Source organism: Microcaecilia unicolor, unplaced genomic scaffold (genome assembly GCF_901765095.1).
Source record: "Microcaecilia unicolor unplaced genomic scaffold, aMicUni1.1, whole genome shotgun sequence".
NCBI classification, from domain to species: Eukaryota; Metazoa; Chordata; class Amphibia; order Gymnophiona; family Siphonopidae; genus Microcaecilia; species Microcaecilia unicolor.
Window position 1 is genome coordinate 36,453 of NW_021963278.1, and position 25,543 is coordinate 61,995.

At 45.8% G+C, this 25,543-nt stretch overlaps 1 protein-coding gene across 1 annotated transcript in view; it reads right to left on the reverse strand.

The window, feature by feature from the left end:
- LOC115459136 (amyloid-beta A4 precursor protein-binding family B member 1-like) overlaps nt 1-25,543 on the reverse strand; it is a gene marked incomplete at its 3' end in the record, with an annotated part of 103,905 nt that overhangs the window by 23,452 nt on the left and 54,910 nt on the right. The window contains exons 3-7 of the mRNA XM_030189009.1: nt 21,699-21,904; nt 7,633-7,689; nt 6,293-6,378; nt 2,885-2,945; nt 2,135-2,281 (exon numbers count right to left, since the gene is read on the reverse strand). Of these exons, the coding sequence (XP_030044869.1) occupies nt 2,135-2,281; nt 2,885-2,945; nt 6,293-6,378; nt 7,633-7,689; nt 21,699-21,904 (557 nt within the window). The remainder of the gene's footprint in view (nt 1-2,134; nt 2,282-2,884; nt 2,946-6,292; nt 6,379-7,632; nt 7,690-21,698; nt 21,905-25,543) is intronic.

The window sequence follows — 25,543 nt, forward strand, 5'->3', positions numbered from 1 at the left end:
TTTGCTGGCTAGAGAGAGCCCACAGATAACAATATACCAGCACTATCAAGAAAAAAGAAAAGAAAAGCTTATATGCTTTGTTCAGGCACAGCCCCTTGTGACTCTGGCAATTACTTAAATTTTTTCTTGCCTCAGGTACACAAAAAATACCTGTATATATAAGCCACAATGAGCCTGCCATGAAAAGTACAAATGAAAAAATAAAAAAGAGATTTAACTCCGAAGACCTGAAGAAAACACGAAGCCCTAACGAACTCCGTGTCTCCTCAGACGCGGAAAAAGAAAAACTGAGGGGCGTGTCCGCACGGCGAGCGGGAAGAGGTGTGCGCACATGCGCAGTACGATCGCTCGCGCGTCGGAACGCCGTAAAGAGATTTTGAGATTTTGCTTTAAAATCCTCCGGGGCCGACGTGGCGTCACCCACTTGTGAGAATATCAGCCTGCTTGTCTTTGGAGAATAATACCTTTCAAATATTTGAACGTCTGTATCATATCACCCCTGTTTCTCCTTTCCTCCAGAGTATACATGTTTAGGTCAACAAGTCTCTTCTCATACGTCTTGTAACGCAAATCCCATACCATTCTCGTAGCTTTTCTTTGCACCACTTCAATTCTTTTTACATCCTTAACAAGATACGGCCTCCAAAACTGAACACAATACTCCAGGTGGGGCCTCACCAACAACTTATACAGGGGCATCAACACCCCCTTTCTTCTGCTGGTCACACCTCTCTCTATACAGCCTAACAACCTTCTAGCTACGGCCACCGCCTTGTTACACTGTTTCGTCGCCTTCAGATCCTCAGATACTATCACCCCAAGATCCCTCTCCCCGTCCGTACATATCAGACTCTCACTGCCTAACACATACATCTCCCGTGGATTTCTACTCCCTAAGTGCATCACTTTGCATTTCTTTGCATTGAATTTTAATTGCCAAACCTTAGACCATTCTTCTAGCTTCCGTAGATCCTTTTTCATGTTTTCCACTCCCTCCCGGGTTCCACTCTGTTACAAATCTTAGTATCGTCCGCAAAAAGGTAAACTTTACCTTCTAACCCTTTGGCAATGTCCTCACAAATATATTGCTGAAAAAAGCTAAACTAACACAAGAGTTAGAGAATGTGTGGTAGCAAAGGCGTAGCGTTACTTATTTGCTCTTTTTTTGGTTTATAGTGGAGAAAAAGACCTCAGTAGTCACCGTTAGGCAACGATGTACAAAATGCACTCAAATGCCAACGTAATTTTGACTCCGTTTTTATCACTGGACAAAAAACTTCACTTGTATGTATGTATGTAAAGGCTACTAATAGGTGTTACTTTACCCTGTGTGCAAAAAATCAAAATCGTGATGTTAAACTGTTTCTCAACCAAGAAATGTTGTTACTTAGCTTAATCAATACTGCCCAATGGGGCTCACCCATGGAAGAGGAGGGAGGCAGGCTCCCTCCCTCCTCCAACCAAGGTAGGGGGGAGGGGGGGAGGGGTCTCTTTTACTGCTACTGCTGGATCACGAGGGAATTCGGTAGCCAACGCTGGAGGGTGGGGAGTCGGGGTTGGCTGGAGGTCCGCCGGACCTCCAGCCCCCCCCCCCCCCCCCCCGTTGCTACCTAGGTGGGGAGAGGGCTTGGGCGGTGGCCAATGGACATTTTCTGGGGGTTTGGGGGGCTGGAGACCCACTGGATCTCCAGCCCTCCCAGAACCTGGGGGGGGGGGGGGTGGGATCGTCAGGGGGGACCGGAGGTCCACCGGACCTCCAGCCCCCGTTGCTCGGGCCAGGGTGTTTGACCGACAGGGCAGGGTGTTTGCCAGGTTTGGGCTTTTGACAGCCCAGACCTGTCAAACAAGTGCGGGAGGATTGTGCTGAGCGCATGCTTGGCACAATTTGCCCGCACTTTTACCCGATGATGACAGATAATTGCGCTGCTTAAATTTGCATGCATTATCTCTGATCATCCATGCGGTAAAGCCCCGCGCTGTTCCAGCACTATATTTAGAGCGCTGTTTGGAACAGCGCGGGGCTTTGATCATCTGCCCATAAGAGTGCAGCAACTCACCCCACTCAGCCTCAAACAGTGAAAGACAAATACTCCCCCCCCCCCCCAAGTTTCAGAGCAGTATCAAAGCAACTCACCTCCCCCCAGTCTTTTGCTGGATCATCCTGGCTTTGCTTGTGGTAGGACAACTGGCGAATGCAGTTATTCACTGCCACGCTGCTCTTTCCTGGGGCAAGCTCCTCTTCCGTCATCTCCACCCAACCCAACAAGTGCACTGAGAAACACTGCAGGGATGAAACAGAGCTAAAATGTAACATTGCAGCTATGGCTCTCTTGCACTGGTCAGTCATGTCCGTTTGCCCCATATCACCTATACTCTCACCCCGCGACGGTGCTCCTTCAGCTATCTAATATAGCCTTGCATATTGACCTCACCTGTCTTTTTCTCATCTCACATACGACACTGCTCCCTCAGCTGTCTATAGATCCTCTCTCATACCTCCTACCCCACACCATAACTCACTCGGCCACCTATGAACCTTGCTCCCACACGATGCCCTTATCAATCCTCAAACCTTCATCCCACAGCAGGAGTGGCCTAGTGGTTAGGGCGGTGGACTTTGGTCCTGGGGAACTGAGGAACTGAGTTCGATTCCCACTTCAGGCACAGGCAGCTCCTTGTGACTCTGGGCAAGTCACTTAACCCTCCATTGCCCCATGTAAGCCGCATTGAGCCTGCCATGAGTGGGAAAGCGCGGGGTACAAATGTAACAAAAAAAAAAAATCACTTGCTGTCCTCTCTGTACCCACACTGCGATACCACTTCCTCATGAAATACCTGCACCCATCCCCTTATACATCATAACAAAAGCCTTTAAGGTCTGCACCTTAGACTCCTGCTCATTGGTAATCAATGGCTGCTGTTCTTCATCTTTGCATTGATCAGAGCTGAAAGAGAAAACATACAAAAAGCAAGATAAGTAGGAACATTGAAGGAAGAGAAATAACAGTACTGACGCCATGATTTAAAATTCCCCCTCCCCCAGTTGCCTGCACCAAAGGGAACGTTTCCGTTTGCATAATAGGACAGACATCCACTGTCTCCATCTCCTGCACATCTATAATCAACTCATTCATTTATTAGGGCAGCAGTATCCACCTTACATGTCACCGCCTATTTCAAATCAACAGTGTGCTGTGCTAGGCAACGTGATGGTCACAAAGCTTCAACAGCCAGCTAAACCTGTCCCTAGTAAAAACGTTAACAGTAGACTCTCAATTTTTAATACAACTCTTTTTTAATGTAGTTCAAGTCATAGCAAATAATGAAAATAAAATTACAGTTCAGTTTCTTGAGTAGAACTGTAGCCTTCTGCTAGCAAATTCAGCAACAGTGAATGGTTAAAATGCCACAACAGGGAATTCTAGGGAGGTAAAATTCCTAGACGTAATAAATGACTGCTTCTTGGAGCAACTGGTCCATGAGTCGACAAGAAGGGGATCTATTTTAGATCTAGTCCTTAGTAGAATGCAGGGCTTAATACAAGAAGTAACGGTGTTGGGTCCGCTGGTAAAGAGTGATCATAACATGATCAAATTTGAGTTGAAGTGAAGTCACTAAGGAAACCTACTGAATGAATTCTTTGCCTCGGCATTTACTGAAGAAGATGTAAGAAATCTACCTATACCACAGATGGTTTTCAAGGGTGACAATGAAGAGAAACTGAAAGAAATCTCGATGAACCTGTGGATAAAGGTGACCCAGTTGATGCAATGTTATCTAGATTTTCAGAAAGTTCCTCATGAGAGACTCCTGAGAAAGTTAAAGAGTCATGGGATAGGAAGCAAGGTTCTGGTGTGGATAAGGAATTGGTTACTGGACAGAAAAGAGGGTAGGGTTAAATGGTCATTTCTCTTAATGGAAGAGGGTGAACGCTGGCATGCTGCAGGGATCTGTACTGGGACTGGTACTATTTAACATACATAAATAATATAGAAATTGGAACTACAAGTGAGGTGATCAAATTTGCAGATGATACAAAACTATTCAAGGTTGTTAAAACACGTGCAGGCTATGAAATACTGAAGGAAGACCTTGGGAAATTGGAAGACTGGGCATCCAAACGGCAGATGAAATTTAATGTGGATAAATGCAAGGTGATGCACATTGGAAAGAATAATCCGAATCATAGTTACCTGATGCAAGGGTGCACCTTGGGGGTCAGCGCTCAAGAAAAAGATCTGGGTGTCAATGTAGATAATACGCTGAAATCTTTTGCTCAGTGTGCGGCAGCAGCCAAAAAAGCAAATAGGATGCTAGGAATTATTAGGAAAGGAATGGAAAATAAGACTGAAAACACTATAATGCCTTTGTATCGTTCCACAGTGCATCTGCACCTTGAGTATTGCTTTCAGTTCTGGTCGCCGTATGTCAAAAAACTTATAGCGGAATTAGAAAAGGTTCAAAGAAGAGCCACCAAAATGATAAAGGGGATGGAACTCCTCTCGTATGAGGAAAGGCTAAAGAGGTTAGGGCTCTACAGCTTGGAAAAGAGACGGATGAGGGGTGATATGATGGAGGTCTACAAAAACCTGAGTGGTGTAGAACGAGTAGAAGTAAATCGATTTTTTACTTGTTCGAAGAGTACAAAGACTAGGTAGGGGGCACTCGAGGCAGTTACGTGGAAATACTTTTAAAACAAATAGGAGGAAATATTTTTTCACTCAACGACTAGTTCAGCTCTGGAACTCTGCCGGAGGATGTGGTAACAGCGGTTAGCGTATCTGGGTTTAAAAAAGGTTTGGACAAATTCCTGGAGGAAAAGTCCATAGTCTGCTATTGAGACAGACATGGGAAGCTCCTGCTTGCCCTGGGATTTGTAGTATGGAGTGTTGCCACGGTCTGGGTTTCTGCCAGGTACTTGTGGCCTGGCTTGGACATTGTTCGGAAAACAGGATAGTGGGTAAGATGAACCAGTGGTCTGACCCAATATGGCTACGCTTATGTTCTTATGTTATGTATATATGGAGAGGGTCTAATTTGGGTTTTGCACATGTGAATGAGGTCAGGTACTCGGCTGGTGTGTAGTTTCTGTGTAGAGCTCTGTGACAGTCCAGCGTGTTCTGTCTATATTTTGCACGTGTGATTGAGGTCAGATATTCTGCTAGCGTACAGTTTCTTAGCAGGAGTCTGTAGCAGACCTGCTAGTTCTGTTTTTGGATCTGTGCTTCCAAAGGTTTATTAGTGCTCTAGGGCACATTACTGTGTTTGGATTTCCTATTTTTCATAGGCAGAGTTGTTGCTTTTGGGTCCTGGGTGTTAATGTTGGTTTGCAAGGCAGGTTTGTGAGCCCAGTAGCGATAAAAAAAAAATATCGCCACGTATACTGCCTGGAAGTGGATGGAGTTTTGTAGATGTTATTGAGATAACACCAAAATTTGTACATTCTTTTTTACTGTGAGCTTAGTCAAGATCGGGAGGCGGGGCTGGAGGTTGGGAGGCGGGGATAGGGCTGGGCAGACTTATACGGTCTGTACCAGAGCCGCTAGTGGGAAGCGGGACTGGTGGTTGGGAGGCGGGGATAGTGCTGGACAGACTTGTACGGTCTGTGCCAGAGCCGGGGTTGGGAGGCAGGGCTGGGGAGGTGAGGATAGTGCTGGGCAGACTTATACGGTCTGTGCCAGAGCTGGTGGTGGGAGGTGGGGCTGGTGGTTGGGAGGCGGGGATAGTGCTGGGCAGACTTATATGGTCTGTGCCCTGAAGAGCAAAGGTACAAATCAAAGTAGGGTATACACAAAAAGCAGCAAATATGAGTTATCTTGTTGGGCAGACTGGATGGACCGTGCAGGTCTTTTTCTGCCGTCATTTACTATGTTACTATGAGTAGTAAGGGAATGTGTCCTAATTCTGCTTTCACCCCTCTTTTTTTTTTTTTTTTTTTTAAATAAAGTTGGTAGAAAAATACCAAGCTGAAAACTCAAACTAAAAAATCAAAGAAACTTGTGAAGAAAATCCCTGCAGGAACAGGACAAAGTATTTACTATATATACCCCTTGGACATTCATATTGTGAATCCTAGTTCCTTGTTCACGAATGAGGCATCATCCCAGTTCTGCAAGAAGGAGCAATTAATTTGGTACTGACTGGAAAAAGGAGGACATATTTTTGTGACAAAGACTCCTCCTGACCCCTCTTCAGTTCTTCACACTGTGCTCATGTTGCTATGAAACACTGTCACAAGGTATTGTGTTGCCAACTATTTGACGTCCCCTTGAGCTTTCTTACACCGCCTCACCTGATCTTCAGAGATGAATAGCGTAGTGCTGTTTCTTCAACATCCTTCTGACAGGACTCAGAGATCATCTCTGCTGACCGGAGATCCTAAGGAATGGAAAACCATTACACAGACAGTGCTCACCTCTATGTATTTCTCTGAAATGCAGATCCTGCTCAGACTAGCATCTCGGAACATAAACCCAGGCTCCCTTGTTTTTCCTGACACTAGTATCCTGTAATGTTGAGTTCCAGTCACTGTTAAAAAGAATGCAGTAGCTACCTAACAGTGCAGTGGGATGAGAGCCAAGGGAATTGGGTTCAAGTCCCACTGCAATTCCTTTTATGACCCTGGCACTCACTTAACTTTCATTGACCCAGGTACAAAAACATAAGACTGTGAGGCCACTAGGGCCACTGTGTATCAAACATATAAATGACAAGTGACCGACTCACCCGCAAATGCGCAGTAGAGACTTCCCTCTCTGTCCCGCCCTCACGTCAAGACGTGATGACGTCAGAGGGCGGAACAGAGAGGGAAACGGACGCTGCTGCTGGAGCCTGGAGATGAGGGAACATCGCTGGCACACCAACCTCCACCCCCCCATCCCCGACGTCGCTGCCGCCGCCGTTCCCACCCCCCTCCGTATCGGGCCCCCTGCACTGACATGACAGCACCTCTCACCTCCGTGTGGAAGCGCTGCAGGCAGCAGCAGAGCGATCTGCTGCTGCCTGCAGCACTTTCACACAGAGGTGAGAGGCGTTCTCATGTCAGTGCAGGGGGCCCAGCACGGAGGGGGGAGGGAACGGCAGTGAGGAGGGTAGCTGGACATGGGGGGAGGGCAGGGGGAGAGAGGATGGTTGCTGGACATGGGGAGAGAGCAGGGCAGAGAGGAGGGTTGCTGGACATGGGGGAGGGCAGGGGAGAGAGGAGGGCAGGAGAGAGAGCAGGGTTGCTGGACATGGATCGATGGAGGGGAGGGCAGGGGAGAGAGGTTGGTTGCTGGACAGGGGGAGGGCAGAGGAGGGTTGCTGGACATGGGGGGAGGGCAGGGGGAATGGCCAAGGGAAAGAGGAGGGTTGATGGATATGAGGGGAGGGCAGGGGAGAGAGGAGGGTCGGTGGACGGGGTGAGGCCAGGGGAGACAGGAGGGCTGCTGGACATGGGGGGAAGGCAGGGGAGAGAGGAGGTTTGCTGGACATGGATGGATGTGAGAATTATTACATTTTGCAAAACACAAATCTCGCCCGTTTTAACGGGCTTAACGGCTAGTAATATACAAACTATTTTGGTTGTACCACAGAACAGCAGGATATCAAATGCATTATCCTTACTCTAAAAAATGAGTGCTGGACTCTCACCTTCCAGAGCTCTCCATCATCATATCGATCCCCCTGACTGAATCCCATCCATGTTAGCTGAGGAAAGAGACAAGAAGAGAGTGAAAAAATAGTTGTGAGAGTATGACTGCCATGTTTATTTATTTCAATATTTATTTTCCGCTCTCTTTCCTGTTCTAGGCGGAATACATACAAGATATAAAAAATTAAAATAAAATAATAATTTAAAAAATGCAATACATCACTCAGCCGATCAGGACATATCAATTACACATAGTTCTCCATAACACAATTCTTCACTGCTCCATCAAACAGTTATGACCCTCTACAACTAGACAAAAATAATGTCACCAACCCATCATTCTATCAGGTGCTGATATTACATTGCCTCTTGAAATAGGTCTTTATTATAATCTTCAGTAATGTGTTCAGTTCTGGTCATCATCTCAAAAAAGTAGCATCTGGAAGAGGACGCGCAAATTCTAAGGCATACCCTTCTCGAATAATCTCCAGTACCCACTGATCAGAGGTAATCTGGGTCCACCTCCAGTAAAACTGCGCTAAGTGCACTCCCACAGGAATTAGAGGCTGGGCCCGGAATCCTTCATTGTGCCGGATGAGCAGGAGACTGGAAAGAAGCTCCCGTGTCCCTGCCCCCTCTGCAAAGCTCCATGAAAGAACTGATTCCTCTGAAAAAACAGGACCGTTGATCTGGAGTCACTCTACCAGGTCTAAAGCGATGAAAATCACAACCTCAACCTTGGCTCGAAAATAAATCTAGCCCAGATGCCCTAAGCAGGTCCTCATGAAGCCGCAGGATTTTACTATCTACCAAACTGAAGACTAACTTGTCCAAACAAGAGAAAACCCCGAAAGGGAAACCTACTGAGCATAGACTTAGAAGCCACATCCGCTGTTCATCCTTGTAGCCAAAGAGACCTTCTATCAGCTACCCCCAAAGCCACAGACTTAGCTGAAGCTCTCAGCAAATCATACAAGGCATCTGCCAAAAAGGCAGATCCCATCTTAGCCGTTTCAGCATCTATGACAGACAAATCATCCGAAGGTCTATCAAACACCTTCTCAGACCAACGAAAGCAAGCTCTAGCTACTAAAGAACTGCAAATGGCTGTCTGTACTGACAAAAAGCAGAGACATCAAAGCTACTCTTCAACAAAGCCTCCATACAGCGATCCTGAACATCCTTAAGCGCAGTGTCGCCATCCATGGGTACTGTATTCCTTTCTGTAACTGCGGAGACTACCGCAACCACCACCGGAGGCTTCAGAAGGGACGAACCATAGCGGGTACATCCCGCTGTGCCTGAATAACGTCCCTGATATTCTGGTTCATAGGAAGGGTCTTACCTGGCTTGTGAATGCCCTTCAATAGCGCTCTACAGCGGGAGTCTCTTCTTCCACAAACTGTAAAGTACAAGAAACCAAAGAATTTAATTCCTGCAAGTCCTCTTTGTGGAAAATTCTAACCACAGAAGAATCCTCCCTGGGAGAAGGAGCTCAGCACCTGAATCTACCTGACCAGAGTCCTCAGTCATATGTTCCCCAACTGAAAATTCCTGTTCCTCGAAAGAGGGCATTTCCTGGTCTGGATCAGAACCCAGTTCCTCATCCAGATCCCAGGACTCCCTGGGTCTCTTAGCTGACACCAACTGTCCTTCCACAGACCGTCTCACAGACAACGAGGGAGAAAGATTTGTTTTTTTGTAAAAGAAAAGCCTTGTACATTTGAAGAACAAATTGTGGAGGAAAACCCCCTTCTGATCCTGCTGTGGCTGAACTGATGGAACCGGCAGAGAAACAGACGAATCTGATAACACAGAGGAAGGAGGCAAGATGGCAGCATTTCCTGCCGGAGCCGCCGGCTTCTCCTTCACCACGGACGAGTCCTTACCCCCCAAGGCCATAGCCGTTAAAACTGAAGGAGAGGGGGGAGGAAGTGACGTCACCGGGCAGCATGGACACCTGAAAAGCTAGCTCCGGTGGCCTCGCGGCAAAAACGATCGCGTTCGCGATCCAAAGCTAAGCTGGAAAGCTAAAATTGACGGCAGCACTAAAGCGGGAACTCATACCACGAAAGCGCATGAATTTTCGCCGAACTGTGGCTGATCTTTCAAGGTTTGCATTCGCCGGAGGCGCGACCCCGATAAAAAACAAAATGGCCGACGCACGGAAAAATAAAGAATTGACAGAGAAAGCAAAACCCCAGGAGCCAACGCTGGAACAGCGATCGGTAACAGAACTCACAGAAGAAGAGCAGCCCAGCCTGCAATTATGCCTGCAAAACATCAGCGCTGACCTCAAGGCACTGCGAGCTGAGGTAGCTAAGTTGGGCACAGACTTGCGCGACGAGATAAGAGAGCTGGGAGTGTGGCTAGAGGACACGGAGGCCCAAGTGGAAGCCCACAGCGAGGCCCTTGGCTCGATGGACCAACATATCAATGAACTCCGGAGCGAACAGCAAATATTACAAGATAAACTGGAAGATCTGGAGAATCGGGGACGCCGCAACAATTTGAGATTTCGAGGCCTACCGGACACACCTCTATACCAGGACAGTGAGCAAGTAGTACAAAAAATAATACAAGAACTGTTCACACAGAACGGGGCCAATATGGAACCTGAGGCAGTGCAATTGGAGAGGGCACACCGGGCACTGGGACCGGTAAGAAATAATAGACCCAAAGATATCATTGCCTGCTTCAGTAGCTACAAACTAAAGGAACAAATACTGAAACTGATGCGACAAACTTCAGATTTTAAATGGGATTCCTACCATGTTGAAATATATCAGGACTTGGCAGCGGCGACGCTGAGAAGGAGAGGGGATTTGCGGCCATTCACGAGATATCTTAGAGAGCAGAAGATCCAGTACAGATGGCGGCACCCCTTCGCTTTGGTATTCTATAAAGATGGCAAACAACATCAGATTCAGTCTCTTTTGGAAGCCAGAGCAGTATGCCCGGAGTCCGCAGATGAGAGTGACAGGCGGGAGGCCAGTTCGGGAGCAAGACCAAACTCCCGCTCCCTCCCACCAAAATGGCAACGAGTGGGAAACGGCCGGAAAAGACTACAAAGACAACAATCGGCCTCAAAGATCACCTGACGAGGCACAAACTTTATATTCGGGAAAGTTATTACCTTTAAAATTGTTGCTGGATGTTGAAAAAGTTGAGCAGAATTCCAGCTTTTGGACAAGAGGTAGTTATGATGTGTTTTTGTTGTGGGGCCCCAGGGCAGGGCCAGCTGTTCCTTCCTCTCTGAATAGGCACCCATAGAGATTCTGTTTGGGATGCCTAAAATGTATGGGGGAAAGTGGGGAGGGGGGGGAATACAGGGGGGAGTAATGAGAAATAGAAGCAAACCATGTATGTCTCTAGCAGCAAATAGGACACAAGTTATGAATAAAGTAAAAGCGCTGAAGCAGGGAGAATGGATGTATAGTAAGAGGTAATGGGAGATATTAAATGCATGTCACTCAATGTCCGAGGGCTGAATATACCTAGGAAACGGCAGTTACTGTTCCGGGAATTGAGGCGGCTTGGGGTAGATATAGGGATGATACAAGAAACCCATTTAAAGCCCAGACATGAATATCTATGTGCTAATAAGAAATACCCTCTCATATATTTCGCCTCCAATATAGATAATACGAAAAGCAAAGGGGTCCTGATAGCATTCTGTAGTGGCAAGAATTGGGAGGTACAAAAGGTTATCAAGGATAAGAATGGGAGATATCTGTTAATTGTTTTAACAATGGGGGGGAAGACCTACACACTGGTGAACATATATTGCCCTAACACTAAGCAGGGAGACTTCCTCTCGGATCTAGATCAGATACTGCTACGGCATTTGGAGGGTTCTCTCCTGATAGGTGGTGATTTCAACCTCACTCTGCATCCACTACTAGATAATACGACACGTAATGCGAACTACGCTAAACAAGACAGGCGACACCTTCACGAGTTTATAATACGATGGCAACTTATTGATTTATGGCGAAGGGACAATCCATCCCAGGCAAGCTTATACATATTTTTCCACAGTGCATCAGTCCTCTTCTAGAATAGACCTATGGATGGGGGATGCATCTCTGTTAGGGGTGGTGGGGGAACACACTATACTACCTCATACATGGTCAGACCACTCTCCGGTGCTACTAACAATCAAGGGGTTAGACCCTAATAAAACAAAACGGCAGTGGCGCTTGGACGATGCTTTATTGGCGGATCCATCTAATATTTCTCAGATAGAATCGGCCATCCAGGATTATATCCTATTCAATGATAATGATGAGGTCTCCCCAACTGTGCTATGGGAGGGCTTTAAAGCAGTAATAAGGGGCCATCTGATCGCACTGCGGGCGAGGAGATGGAAGGAGAGATGTGCTAGAGAAAGGGAATTACGCCAACAACTCCTACAGACGGAGACACTGTTGCAAGAAGGAATAGATCAAAATCCGTTGAAACTGAGGGGGCAGGCACACAAAATCCGAACTCAGATACATGAACTGGAACTAGCAGATCTGGCAGAAAAACTACAGAGGGTACGCCAACAACATTTTGAATTTGGTAACAAACCTAGCAGACTACTAGCCCATAAACTGGCCCAACATGCTAGCAGAACCTTGATAGGGGGCCTACGGGATGCAGGGGGAGTGGTGCACTCAGAACCCGAGTTTCTAGATGCAGCCTTTAGTGGATATTATAAGACCTTATATAGTGATACAACAAGCTGTGCAACTGAAGAGATTAGTAATTATCTGGAGGGCGTGGAGCTCCCGCGGCTCCCTGACATAGCAAATCAGGTACTGGGGGAACCCATAACGCAAGAAGAGATAGAACAGACGATTCATGGGCTCTCTGTGCATAAAGCTCCAGGGCCAGATGGCTTTACAAATAAATTTTATAAAACTTTTCAAAAACAATTGGTCCCTCTGCTGCTCCGGGTGTTTAACTCTTTGGATAGGGCCACGGGCATCCCACCTACATGGAATCTGGCTACAATCACGGTTCTCCCTAAACAAGGCAAAGATCCCCAGCTGTGTAGCTCCTACAAGCCTATCTCTTTGTTGGGAGTAGATTATAAAATATTTTCCAAAATTATGGCCACTAGGCTCCAGAAATACCTCCCACAGCTTATACATGAAGACCAGGCGGGCTTTGTACGCGAGCGCCAGACCTTTGACAACATTAGGAGAGCGCTACAGGTTATTCAGGGGGCCCAAATACTTACATCTCCCCTTTGTATTTTGTCTTTAGATGCAGAAAAGGCCTTTGATCGGGTCGGCTGGTCATTTCTCTTCGCAGTGCTTGAGAAGTTTGGGGTGGGGGGACGGTACGTGGAATGGCTGTCTCTTATATATGAGAATCCGAGGGCAGCGGTGCGGATCAATGGGACATTAACTAACTCCTTTCCCCTGCAGAGGGGCACCAGACAGGGTTGTGCACTGTCGCCACTTCTGTTTGCCCTAGTAATGGAACCCCTGGCATCTAGGATTAGAGCACATGAGAGAATAAGGGGTCTTATAGGGGGGGGGTATTGAGACGAAAATTCTATTATTTGCAGACGATGTCCTACTTCTGTTAAAGGACCCCCTGGTTGCATTCCCCGCTTTGGAGAAAGAAATACAGGCATATGGGGCGGTGTCCGGCTTTAAAATTAACTTTACCAAATCCGAAGCACTTGATATAAACCTACCTGACACAGTCCTGGAAACATTGAAGACACAATTCCCATATAGGTGGGCTAAAAAGTTTGTCAAATATCTGGGGGTCAGTTTACCACGCCGAATGGAGGAGGTATTTGAATATAACTTTCCAAGTAAGGTGCGAGAGCTCTTTAGGGACCTAGAGCGTTGGGAGGGATTGACACTATCCTGGGTGGGTAGAATTAACGCTGTCAAGATGATGATGCTCCCGAAGCTGCTGTACCTATTCACGGCCCTCCCAATCGAAATACCAGCGGCCTTTTTCAGAGGCTTACAGGGCAGGGTGTTCTCATTTATATGGAAGAAGAGACCACCTCGGGTAAAGCGAGAGATGATGTATCAATTTAGAGATCGGGGAGGCATGGGGGTTCCCCAATTCCAGATGTATCAGACTGCAGCCCACTTACGAATTTTAGCAATCTGGCTTCAGAATACAGGGAAACTCTGGACAGAGGTAGAACAAAGCTGGTTGGAGCCCTACCCACTTCGTGCAATACCATGGTTACCTAACTCCACACTCTGGGCATTAATTAAAAGAAGTCCCCTTCTCCTGCAGTGGCCACTAACAATTTGGTACAAGGTTAGGAAGCAGTTTTTTCCAGAGCGTAAATATTTCAAACATACATTTCTTAGATTCGCCCCCCAATTTGGGCCGGGTAGATCAGATAAAGTATATAAGGAATGGGAAGATTGGGGACTCTGTGAATTAGGACAAATGTGTGAGGAGGGTGCGGTCCCACCCTACTCGGAACTATGCCAAATACACGGGCTCTCTCCCTTGCAATCCTTTTATTATTATCAAGTACAGCACTTTATCAAAAACAAAGCAAGGGAGGAGCTGGAGCTAGCCGAGACACAACTAGAGATAGGGATGACAAAAGGGGGGAACAGGGGGGGCATCTCAAGAATATATAAGGCTTTGTTGGCCCGAGAAGATCCCGTAGAATATTACATACATAAATGGGAGGTGGCAATAGGGACAACATATGATCCCGCACTGTGGGGAAGGGCTCTCAAATCCTTGCTTAGGGTATCGATCTCTAGTGCTATGATAGAAAATGGGCATAAGATGTTGTACGGTTGGTACTATACCCCAAGCCGCCTGGCCAGGATGTTTGGGACAGGTTCCTCCCAATGCTGGCGGGACTGTGGAGAGGAAGGTGATATGTACCATATATGGTGGTCCTGTGTATATGCATCTAGATTCTGGATGAAAATAGTGGACTTTGTAAATTTAGTGACGACCGCACAATACCAGCTGAAAGCGGAACACTGTCTACTTCACTTTAAACCACCAGTGATTCCGTCACACGTCCACCAGTTTGCCACTCAGGTGTTTGTGGCGGGCAGGCTGGTGCTGGCGGCATCCTGGAAAAAACCTAGCCTACCGGACATTTCAGTGGTGCTGGAAAAACTGAACTACATCCACTTAATGTCTAAGCTGACAGCGATGAGTAAAGGGCGCTTAGCCCAACATAGGAAGATATGGGAACAATACAACACTTGGTCCGCAACAGCAGCGCAGTAACAGAGACTTCAGGACTGTTAAAGGGACAGTGGGGGGGGGGGAGGGGAGGGGAGAGGGGAGGGGGGGATCTACAGGAGGTAGTTATGATAGGACCATTTACTGTAATATGCAACTGTTCTTTAAGATATCCTGTTATATGACAGAAAAGTCTTAAATTTTGTTTTGTATGGTTCTGAAAATTATATAAATAAAAAACTTAAAAAAAAAAAAAACTGAAGGAGAGGGACCTGCTTCCAAAGAGCTTTCCAAAACGGTGCAAAATTTACAACAGCCGCTTTTACCAAGACCCCACCGTTGACACACAGCGCAGCGTCAGAGTTTATCTGCCATGCCACAAGAAACAGCACCGCAGCTTTTTTTTTTAACTCCTCAGCGGCGGAGCCGGTACTGAGAAGGAAACTGAGACCAGCCACTACCAAATAAGCAAAGTGAGCTGCCTTACTCGCTTACACTACAGCTGTCTGGGTTTTTTTGTTGTTTTTTTAAACGTGGCTGCCTCTCCCTGCCTTAACCGCTCTTCCCTCAAAGAAACTGAGGCAAATATCACCAAGAGGCAGCGCACCTTGCTGCAATAGGTAGGACTTGTTTGGGTGGAGGGACCCGGCCACCCATGTGTGACACCCTCCGAGGCTGACAGAGATCCTCACGGACCTCAGCCTCTACAAGCAGGTTCCAAGTACCCCAGATGCACAGAAGATCTGTTTAAAAATACCAGCTGTTACTACAGAGAAAGAAATAGCATAAAGTAGAGAGACTGAAGGGCTCACCAACTTCCACCTGAGGGAGTCTGAGAATATTGGATCTCTCTCTAGCTGACAAGGGCTCTTATTGGCTCTCTCGAGTCAAAATTCTCAGTCTCCACCTGCTGGAAGGCATGCACAACCCATCAATCACATTCTGGGCCAGTCTGGAGGGATGCTAAGGAAGGCTATTCTTATGCTCTTATTATTTCAAATTTTGCATAGATCGAATATTGTTCAGCAGGGTATTTCACATTTGTGGTCCTTTTATGTAAAAAACAGAATTTCTATATTCATCCAAGTATACTAAATGAAATGATGGTACATTCAGCATGTTTGACAACGATGATTGCAAAGAGCATGAGGGTTGATGGAGATGTAATGTTGCTTACATAAATTTACATAAATAAATTACGGTAATCAAGCCGAGAGATAACCAATGCCAAGATAAGGGAACAGATGGATTGAGAGGAAAGAAACGAGTGAACTGAACAAATACAGTGTAAAGCAAAGAAGGAAGATTTTACCACATTATCAATCTGTGTCTTGAAAGTGAGTTTTGAATCAAAACCACAAACCCTAACGGAATCACTGAAGCAAAGCAGTGTATTATCAAGAATAGGTACAGGAGGTAAAGATGAGTGAGGACTAGTAACGGCGATAGCGTCACATTTTGCTTTTTTAAGAAAAAGACCATTATCTTTTAACCAGGAGGAGATGGCAGTGAGACTCCAGGTCAGGGTGATTGAAGAAAGTGAGGAATTAGGAGTGCAGAAAAGAATTTGGATGTCGCTGGCATCAGGGGCGTAGCCAGACAACAGATTTTGGGTGGACCTAGGCAAGAATTGGGTGGGCACCAAGTGTTCTTCCCCTCCCCCCCCCCCCCCCCCCCAAAAAAAAAAAAAAAAACCTCAGCTGGTGGGAAAACGCTTCTTTCCACCTTGGCAGCAGGAATGCACTGAAAACTGAGCATGGGCAGGTGCCGGTGTTGTGGAGAGTAGCATTTTCGTTACCATCAGGGGGAAATCTTCAGCTGGTGGAGCTTGGGATTCCCACCAGTTACCACTAAACATGTGCTACTGTTGGGTGGGCCTGAGCCATAAATGGGTGGGCCCTGGCCCACCCAAGCCCACCTATGGCTACGCCACTGGTTGGCATAACAAAAGGGCAAACAACCTTGTTCCTGAATGATTGTTAATAGAGGGGCAAGAAAAATGTTGAATAGAGTGGGGGACAGGATCAAGTCCTGGGGCACACCAGAAAGAACACAAAAAAAGCGGAAGATAAACCAAAACAGACCAAAAACAAGGGAGTAAGAGCGCCAGAAAAAGTTTAATAGGCCCCTACACGGTCCGTGTTTCGGCCAACAGGCCTTCCTCAGGGGTCCTGAATCTGACGTTTACAGGTACACCTCCAAGATATTCATGAAACAAAAAACCAAAATACTTGTAACAATTAATCTCGTATTATACTGGAGAAAGAGATTGGAGGCGACAGCTGTCAGTCATTTGCGATCGGGGAGTATTGTGATTGCGGCTGTGCTTGTTCTGGGAGCTGTGGTTCGGCTTAGTCTCTTTCTCCAGTATAATGTCTATTTTCTAATGTCATTTATTGTAAGCCACATTGAGCCTGCAAAGAGGTGGGAAAACGTGGGATACAAATGCAATAAATAAACCACCCAACTAGCAATCAATCGGGCTCCAGATCCTACACTCCCTCCAGTCTTTGTAGACAAGACTGACAGGGAGAATTTACTTTTGACAGTGATCTTCCTTTGTTCTTTATTATTGCTGACCAGGAAAGAGTTTAAACCGCTTACCCTGCATTCTGTACTCATATAATGGGCACAAGACTCCCAGAGCGGCCTGAGAAACATCTCCTAAATTTCAAATCAGAACTTTTCCCAAGCCAGATTGTTCCTTACACTCGGGTTAACTGCAGCATAATAAAGGTTTTCCTCATCTCAATGACAGCTCTGCCCACCCTGATGTACTGTGGGATAACCAGAGCTGTCCCACTTGGAGTTCTCAGAACAGTGCCTGCCTCTCTCCCATACCTTGCAGTACTTCTGCATAACACCCCAAAGCAGCAGGAGCCGTCCCCCATCTCTCTTCCTTTTCTTAAAGGAGCTGAACATCTTGTTGCAGGTCTGCAAGAAACTGTAGGACTGGAATGCTCTGCAGAGGAAGCTGCACTCGCCCCACCCACTGGCCCTGTGGCTTGCATGAACCCACACTGCTGCTTCAATCTTCTTACTAGAGATGGACATCAATATAGAACACACTGAAAATGGATGAGTCAGCAATTTCAGACAACTACACTCTATGTGGTGGAACTGATCAATGTAATCAGCTTCATTTTCCAAGGACTGAATGCCAGGAAACACCAGAAGAAAAGACAGAGCTAAACAGCTGAGACGTCCAGTTTCATTTCAGACAATGTCGTGTGTTTAATGAGCATACACATGCAGAAAACCTCCAATAAATGCACATAGAGTTAACTGAACTAACATTTTTTAACTTCATTAATTTGATACAAACCCCAAAACTATTCACATGCACACCCCTACTAAATAACACTGCCAAATACATGAAGGAAATTAGGAAAGACATCGCTGTTTTGCTACCTGTCAAGGAGAGAACCGAAACGCCCCAAGAAAATATTCAGCTTACAGACGGTAAATTATAGCACAGACCAAAGGTTGTCAACCCAGCCCTCGGGACACATCTATCCAGTCAGGTTTTCAAGATATCCAGAATGAATATGCATGCAAATTTCTCTCATATTCATGGTATGTATCCTGAAAACTGGGAGAGTCCAAGGACTTGTTTGAGAACCACTACAGACAAACATGCAAATATACCCAGCACACACTGCCCAGTTCCAAATTTTCAGCATCTCCTTGAAAAGAATGCAAGAGCTTTTCCTCCAAAAACCTATACAAAAAAGGCTATTCAGGTGCAGCTGTTAACAACTGAGAAAAATTCAAGAGTCTTAAATCTAAATGCATAGGAAAGTTATCAAAGTTCTCAATTCTTCTCATCCTGCATACCAACGACACAGGTAGGAGGGAGATTGTAGAAGCTGGGTTTAGGCTGTTAGGTTGAAAGTTGAAATCCAGAACCTCAGGGATAGTGTGTGGTGGGGGGGGGGGGGGGGGGTCCTGCCTTTGTCTGTGTGGACTAGAGGAGTCGTTTAATGGTTAGTGCAGTGGGCTTTGATATTGGTGACCTGGGTTTGATTCCCACTGACTGAACTTGGGTAAGTCACTTAACCCTCCATTGCCCCAGGTACAAAAGCTTAGACTGTGAGCTCTCTAGGGACAAGAAAGTGCCTGCATATAACATCATGTACAGTGCTGCATACGTCTAGTAGGATCTCCACACAGTCCGAAGGAATTTTCGTGCAAGCAGAAACTGCTCCTAGACTAAAATAATTTCACTGGTTTCTAAGACTTGATCTTCAAGGAATAAAAATAACAGTGGGTGTAGTGGGAGTAATTTTTTCAACAAAAGTGTCATGAAAGTGGCTATTAAGAGTAGCCATACATGGTCAGACCAATGGTCCATCTAGTCCAGTATCCTGCTTCCAACAGTGGCCAAGCCAGGTCACAAGTATCTGGCAGAAACCCAATTAGCAGTAACATTCCATGCTACCAATCCCAGGGCAAGCAGTGGCTTCCCCATGTCCATCTCAATGACATATGGACCTTTCCTCCAGGAACATGTCCAAACCATTTTTAAACCCAGATATGCTAACCTATGTTGCCACATCCTCTGGCAATGAGCTCCAGAGCTCAACTATACGTTGAGTGAAAAACAATTTCCTCCTATTTGTTTTAAAAGTATTTCCATGTAACATCCTTGAGTGTCCCCTAGTCTTTGTACTTTTGGAATAAGTTAAAAAAATATATATATAGAGAGAGAGAGAGAACAATGAAGGAACATTCAAGTTATATAAATCTCGATCCACAACTGGTAAATACATTCCCAAATATCAAACTAGGGGTAGCCCATCATAAAGGGAAGGTGTCCACCCACAACTCCTTGAGGTCACCCAGTACTGGTACTGCCTCTGTCTTGGTGTAATTAATTGTGAGGTCTGCAATTTGCTGAAAATGTCAAAACTCTTGCAATGCGCTCTGTAAGGAGGAGTGTGGGTCAATAAGCAAAAGAAATATACCAGCTGCAAAAGCCTGCATCTTTACCTCTTCCTGTCCTAATCCTGGGGTTACTTCATAAGTGTTGCAGAGTTTCTCCCTTATATTATTAATTACATTTGTACCCCGCGCTTTCCCACACATAGCAGGTTCAATGCGGCTTACATAGTAAACAGAATTACAAAGTCTTGAAGGAGAATGTTACACGTTGTAGTAAACATAGTAGTAGTGGGGTTTTGAGGATATGTAAATTGAGCATGGAGAGGTAAAGAAAGATAGGATGAGCAAAAGGAGAAGAGATTGGGCGGGGTAAGGAGTAGGAAGGATGGAGAGGAAGAGATTGAGGAATGAGCATAAGGAGATTGTGAGACATGGTCAAAGGTATAATAATCGTCGGGGCAGGAATCATGTGGGTGGGCTTAAAAAGTTAAGTTGGGTCAGTAGGGTAAGCTTTCTTGAAGAGATGGGTCTTCAACATTTTTCTGAATGGTAGATGGTCGTTGATTGTTCGGATGGATCTTGGCAGAGTGTTCCAAAGCTGGCTGCCCAAAAAGGAGAAGCTGGATGCATGAGATGTATGCAGAAACGGATAGGGAGACAATAAAGTGACTTGGAGAGGACTAATATGAGCATAGCGACACCGGCGGAATATAAGTTGTGCAGCACAATTTTGAACGGATTGAAAGGGAAAGAGATGGATTAGGGGGAGACCTGTGAGAAGTAAGTTGCAGTAGTCTAAGGGTTTTGGTAGTATGCTCTGGGGCACTGTCCAATAGATAGGGCAAGCTTCTCGGTGTTTCTCATGGCACACTGACCGAAAAGCACTGCACACATTGTTATCTTACTGGGGCAGGTATAAATCTGTACACTACTGGGAGTCACTGTAGAAACCTATTTTACAAAGGCACATAGACGTCTTTATAAATAATTTCTTTTTCTGAAATACTTTCAGGCATTCTGTGATGAAATTATCCCAAAAGGACCAAGTGTGCTCATGTGTTGATAGCTATGTCGCACATACTCACAAGCCTTGAAAAGACCACCCCCCCACACTTAAATTTTAGCACTGTTGGATGATGGCGCTCCACTCGTGTGACTGATCAATGGAGAAATGTCAAACTATCTTAGAACTATGCTATAAAAGCTCTGAAAACCAGATCATTATTGCAAGAAAGTCCAAGAAACACATCACACAGTAGAAGCACCACAAAATGCAAACAGAGATTCTGAAAATGTGGCAGAAAGATACAGCAATATTTCCCATCATTACGGGCTTAATTCAAAGTAATTTCCAAGAACAACTTGACAGGTTGCTTATACAGACAGGCAAGTGCTGGGCAGACTTCTACGGTCTGTGCCCTGATCGCAACTGGACAGATTTGGATGGGCTGGAGTGGGGCTTCGAGGACAACTTCAGAAGCTGGAGAGTAAAGCCATTAGGGACAGAAAAGTACCTGCAAAAACCGTAGATGTAAACCGCTTTGACTGTATCTACAGAAAGGAGGTATATTAAGCACGGAATAAACAAACATTTCTAAGATCTGTGCCGTAAAAATGGCAAGGACAAATCAAGATCAAGAATGCATATGTAGTATCACATCATACTTTATGCTATGAGTTTATCTCGTTGAGAAGACTGGATGGACCGTACAGCTCTATCTGCCGTCATCTACTATGTTACTATATATTACATCCTATGAACTACAGAACGGACCTCTTTTTGGGATGATGCGAGTACTACGGTGAGTGTTAGCAGTCATTTTCAGAGAGTGATCATACTCCACTTATTTTGACTTAGGAGTGAGCTTTATTACTGTTATGTCCGTGCAGAATTAACCCATTAGGACACACTGCTCGGTACAGTGCCTGGGAATGCTATAGAGTGAGGTGTAAATGAAGGAACTGACGTCAGTCAGCTTCCAATATTGCTCACCTGCTGCTCCTCGGAAGGGGTGGTGCCCTGAGAAGAGGTGGGGTCTTTCTGAGTCCCGCTGCTATCAGAGTGTGCCAAGGGTGGCTCCCACTGGGTAGTCCCTGTTGGAATGTGCCAGTAATAAGTCCCCGATGTATCCTGTACCCTCATCCATCCGGCAGGCAGGTCCGAGTCCGTCTCAAAAGTATTACGGTTCCAGATGGAATCTGAAAATGTAAACAAAAACAGCCCCCATAACATGAATTGAATCTGGTGTAGTACAGTCAACCCTGCAGCGTTTTGACACCATGACTTAATATCCAGTGCCTTCTCCTAGCTCTGTGTAAAACCAAATCCACAGCACAAACATCCACCTACCTGGCTTCCCTTTTATCATATACTGTGCAACTCCCTTATACTTCAGACACCTCAAAGTCCTCCACGTTTCTAAAATCCTTCGTCCCACTGCGGGTGGATTAAAGAGTCTCACTTCTGCTGTCCTGGTTCAGGTGTTTCAACCTACTGGGGGCTTTTAAGGGGAATTTCATTTCTAGTGGTTATGTGATCTCTTACTGTTCAGTATCTTATCCTGGTGGTAATGGCAAATTTTTAAACAAATTCAGCTTAATACAAGTTTCCATGTCGCTCACAGGCCTCGTGGCTGGGAATGACCTAGGTGCACATCCAGTGTTGCTTTGTCTCATATTTTTCCCTCCCTGATGTTACTTGGTTATTTTTACTTTGGATATTATAATTTTTGCATCATTTACTGAATCTGTCCAATATGCTTTATGAATTTTACCTGATTTGCTTTGTATGTCTTTAACTTCCCTCTCTAACTTCTAGTTTACTACATATTTTTAAAATACATAAGCCGCTTCTTAGATTTTGTAATAGATTAGACAGTATGTCAAAAATGTTGAACTCTGAACCTTGGAAGTGTAGACTGGGAGTCTATCTATAGGCTTAATTATTGCAAAATTCAAAATGCATAAATTCCACTGAGTAAAGGACTGCATCGAGGGCTACTGCTATTAGCTGGTTTTCATTACCGCAACCTGGGCAGGAGAAGGAGATGGCATTAGTCTTTATACCCTCTTTCCTGGCTAATGACTATTTGCAGCTTTAACCACCTATGGGACCCACTCCCTCCTCCCTCTCCCAGATCCAGTAGAACAGTTTCCTAAGCCTTGTTCCAGGCAAGCTGCTTCCCGCTGAAAAAAAAGCAGCATAAAGGCACAGAGCTGCCGTCTGGGCCATGCCACTAACAGCTCTACTGCTTCCACCCTTCAGAAACAGGAAGCTCAGATCAGAAGGGGTGAGGTGGCCTAGACAGCAGCTCTGCACCTTTATATCACTTCTATTTTTTTTTTGGCTGGAAGAAAAGGGGCTGGCGGGGTGGGGGTAAGGAAGTAGCTGGGCTAGAAGAGGGAGGGAAGGGAAGGAAGATGCTGAAAGGTAGCCAATCCCCAAAGAGTTAGATTTACCACCCCAATGAAAGGGGAACTGTGAGGTTTTGCTCATGGTGGTGAAGGAACTGAGGCCTAAGGGCTGTTGGCTATCTTTATTGACTGCCAATGCCTTCAAGTGCACCTACTAATGGATTTCTGTATCATGGGTGACGTTACATATTTTAAACTCTTTTATTTCAAGCACTTACCAATACATCTATGGAAAATTTAAAGATCTCTCAAGAGGTAGTATCTTACAATTTAAAGCTGATCATACACAAGTCTGCTATAAATACAACCACCTCAACACACATTAGCTCCTGCATGTCCCTACCTTGCCCTGTTCAGCATCTGCCCTCTGTATGTCCAGTATTAGCCCTCTGTGTCCCAGTCCCTAGCACCCTCCCTGTGTCATTTTCCAGCTTCTCCCCTTTCTCCCGCATCTCCCAGTTCCTCCCCCTCCCCACAGACATCCAAACTTGACTTCCATCACTGGCAACTACAGCAATTAAGATTGCAGCCTCCAGTCAGCCCCAGGATCTTCCCTCTGCCATATCCTGCCTCCTCTAATGCAACTTCCTGCTTCTGCATGGGCAGGCCGCAGCAGAGGAAAAGCCCCGGAGCCTGCTAGAGGTAGCCTGTCTTAATCATTGCTACTGCCAGAAATAGAAGTCAAGTTTGGACAATCATGGGGAGGTGGGAGATGGGCAAAAAGAGAACAGGTGAGACACCAGGGGAGCAGAGGGGAAGGAGAGAGACACCAGACAGGGTTAAATGTATCTATGGGCAGCTGGGCCCCCTTTATGCAAGGCCTGGAGCATCCGCTTCTTTTGTCCTTTGGTAAAAGCAGCCCTGCATGCATATGGCCAGAAATGTTCTAAAGGAAACTGGAGTAAGGGTGGTCTATAACAAAAGAGATGTGCTAACTGTGATAAGAGTTTAGAAAATAAATTTGAAAAATTGGACACAAAATCTATTAGCCACATATTAATTAGAAGAAGGAGAACTGGAATTTTTAAACGAGATCTAGGACTCGGAGTGATCATCTCAGAAGACTTAAAGGGAGCGAGTCAATGCAATGATGATACTGGGAAAGCTCTCGGTACTCTTGAGTACATTAAGGGAAGTTGTAGTACTGGTTTTGTAGGTCACCAGTTAGACCCCACCTTGAGTACGGTGTTCAGTTATGGAGGTCGAACCTTCCAGAGAAGGGGTCCAGTGAAACAGGATGTGCAGCTCAATGCAATGCAAGGCTCAAGATAGTCAAAATGTACTTGTTGGAGGAAAAAAAGTTAAGGGAAGGTATTATAGGAATGGTCAAATATTTGGCAGGCTTCAATAAATCACAAAAAGAGAATATTTTCCAATGTAAAGTCATTTCAGAGAGTCTTCTTTATTTATGTATTTATTTGGATTTAGACCAAATTAATCAGGCACTATTTTTTAAATTCTGGATTTGTGTAACTATGATCTTCAAGGAAATCTACGATACTTTACAGAATTCCCCTTATTTGCATTTAGAGCACATCTTGGGGCAGACTTATACGGTCTGTGCCCTGAAAAAGACAGGTACAAATCAAGGTAAGGTATACACAAAAAATGACACATGTGAGTTTATCTTGTTGGGCAGACTGGGTGGACCGTGCAGGTCTTTTTCTGCCGTCATCTACTATGTTACTATGTTATATCTTTTCAGGAGTAGCTCAAGGTGAGTTACATTCAGCAGGTACAATAGAGTTTTCCTGTCCCTGGAAGGATTTCAATCTAAGTTGTGTCTGATGCAATTAACTTGCCCAAGATGACAAGAAGCAGAAGCGAGATTTGAACCATTGATATTAGGAGTTGGCAGAATACAAGAGCTACATTACATTTACCTTTACACCTCAAATCATACCCTCAGGATTTCTGACATCCTGAAAAAAAACCCCCAGAGAAGTAAATCTGTTAATCCACCTGCAGTTCTTTTGCCCAGGGGGCGGGGGGCATCGCGGTCCGCCCCGGGTGCACGCCGCTGGGGGGGTGCCGCGCGCCTGTCGGCTCTTCGTTTTCATGCTCCCTCTGCTCCGGGGGGGGGTTCTTTCGCCCGGGGGGGGGGGGGCGTCACGCTGTTCCAGGGGGGGGCGCTGCACCCGGGGGGCGGGGCGCATCAGCGATCCGGAACGCCACTGGTGTCAGGAAAGATGAGCAGAAATGCCAAGGATGGTCCATCCCAAAGAGCGACAATGAAGTTCAATCAGTGAGGTTCTTCTTGTGAAGTAGTTGGGATATACATTTGGAAAGATCTACCTGCTGTATTCCTTTGCAAGTATTTCTCTCTCTCTTCCTCCCCCAACTTAGCATCTCTCCTCTCTTCCCCCATACTTTCAGTGGCCCAGCACCTCTTTCCTACCCTCAGTTCTTCTTCCCTCACTGCTA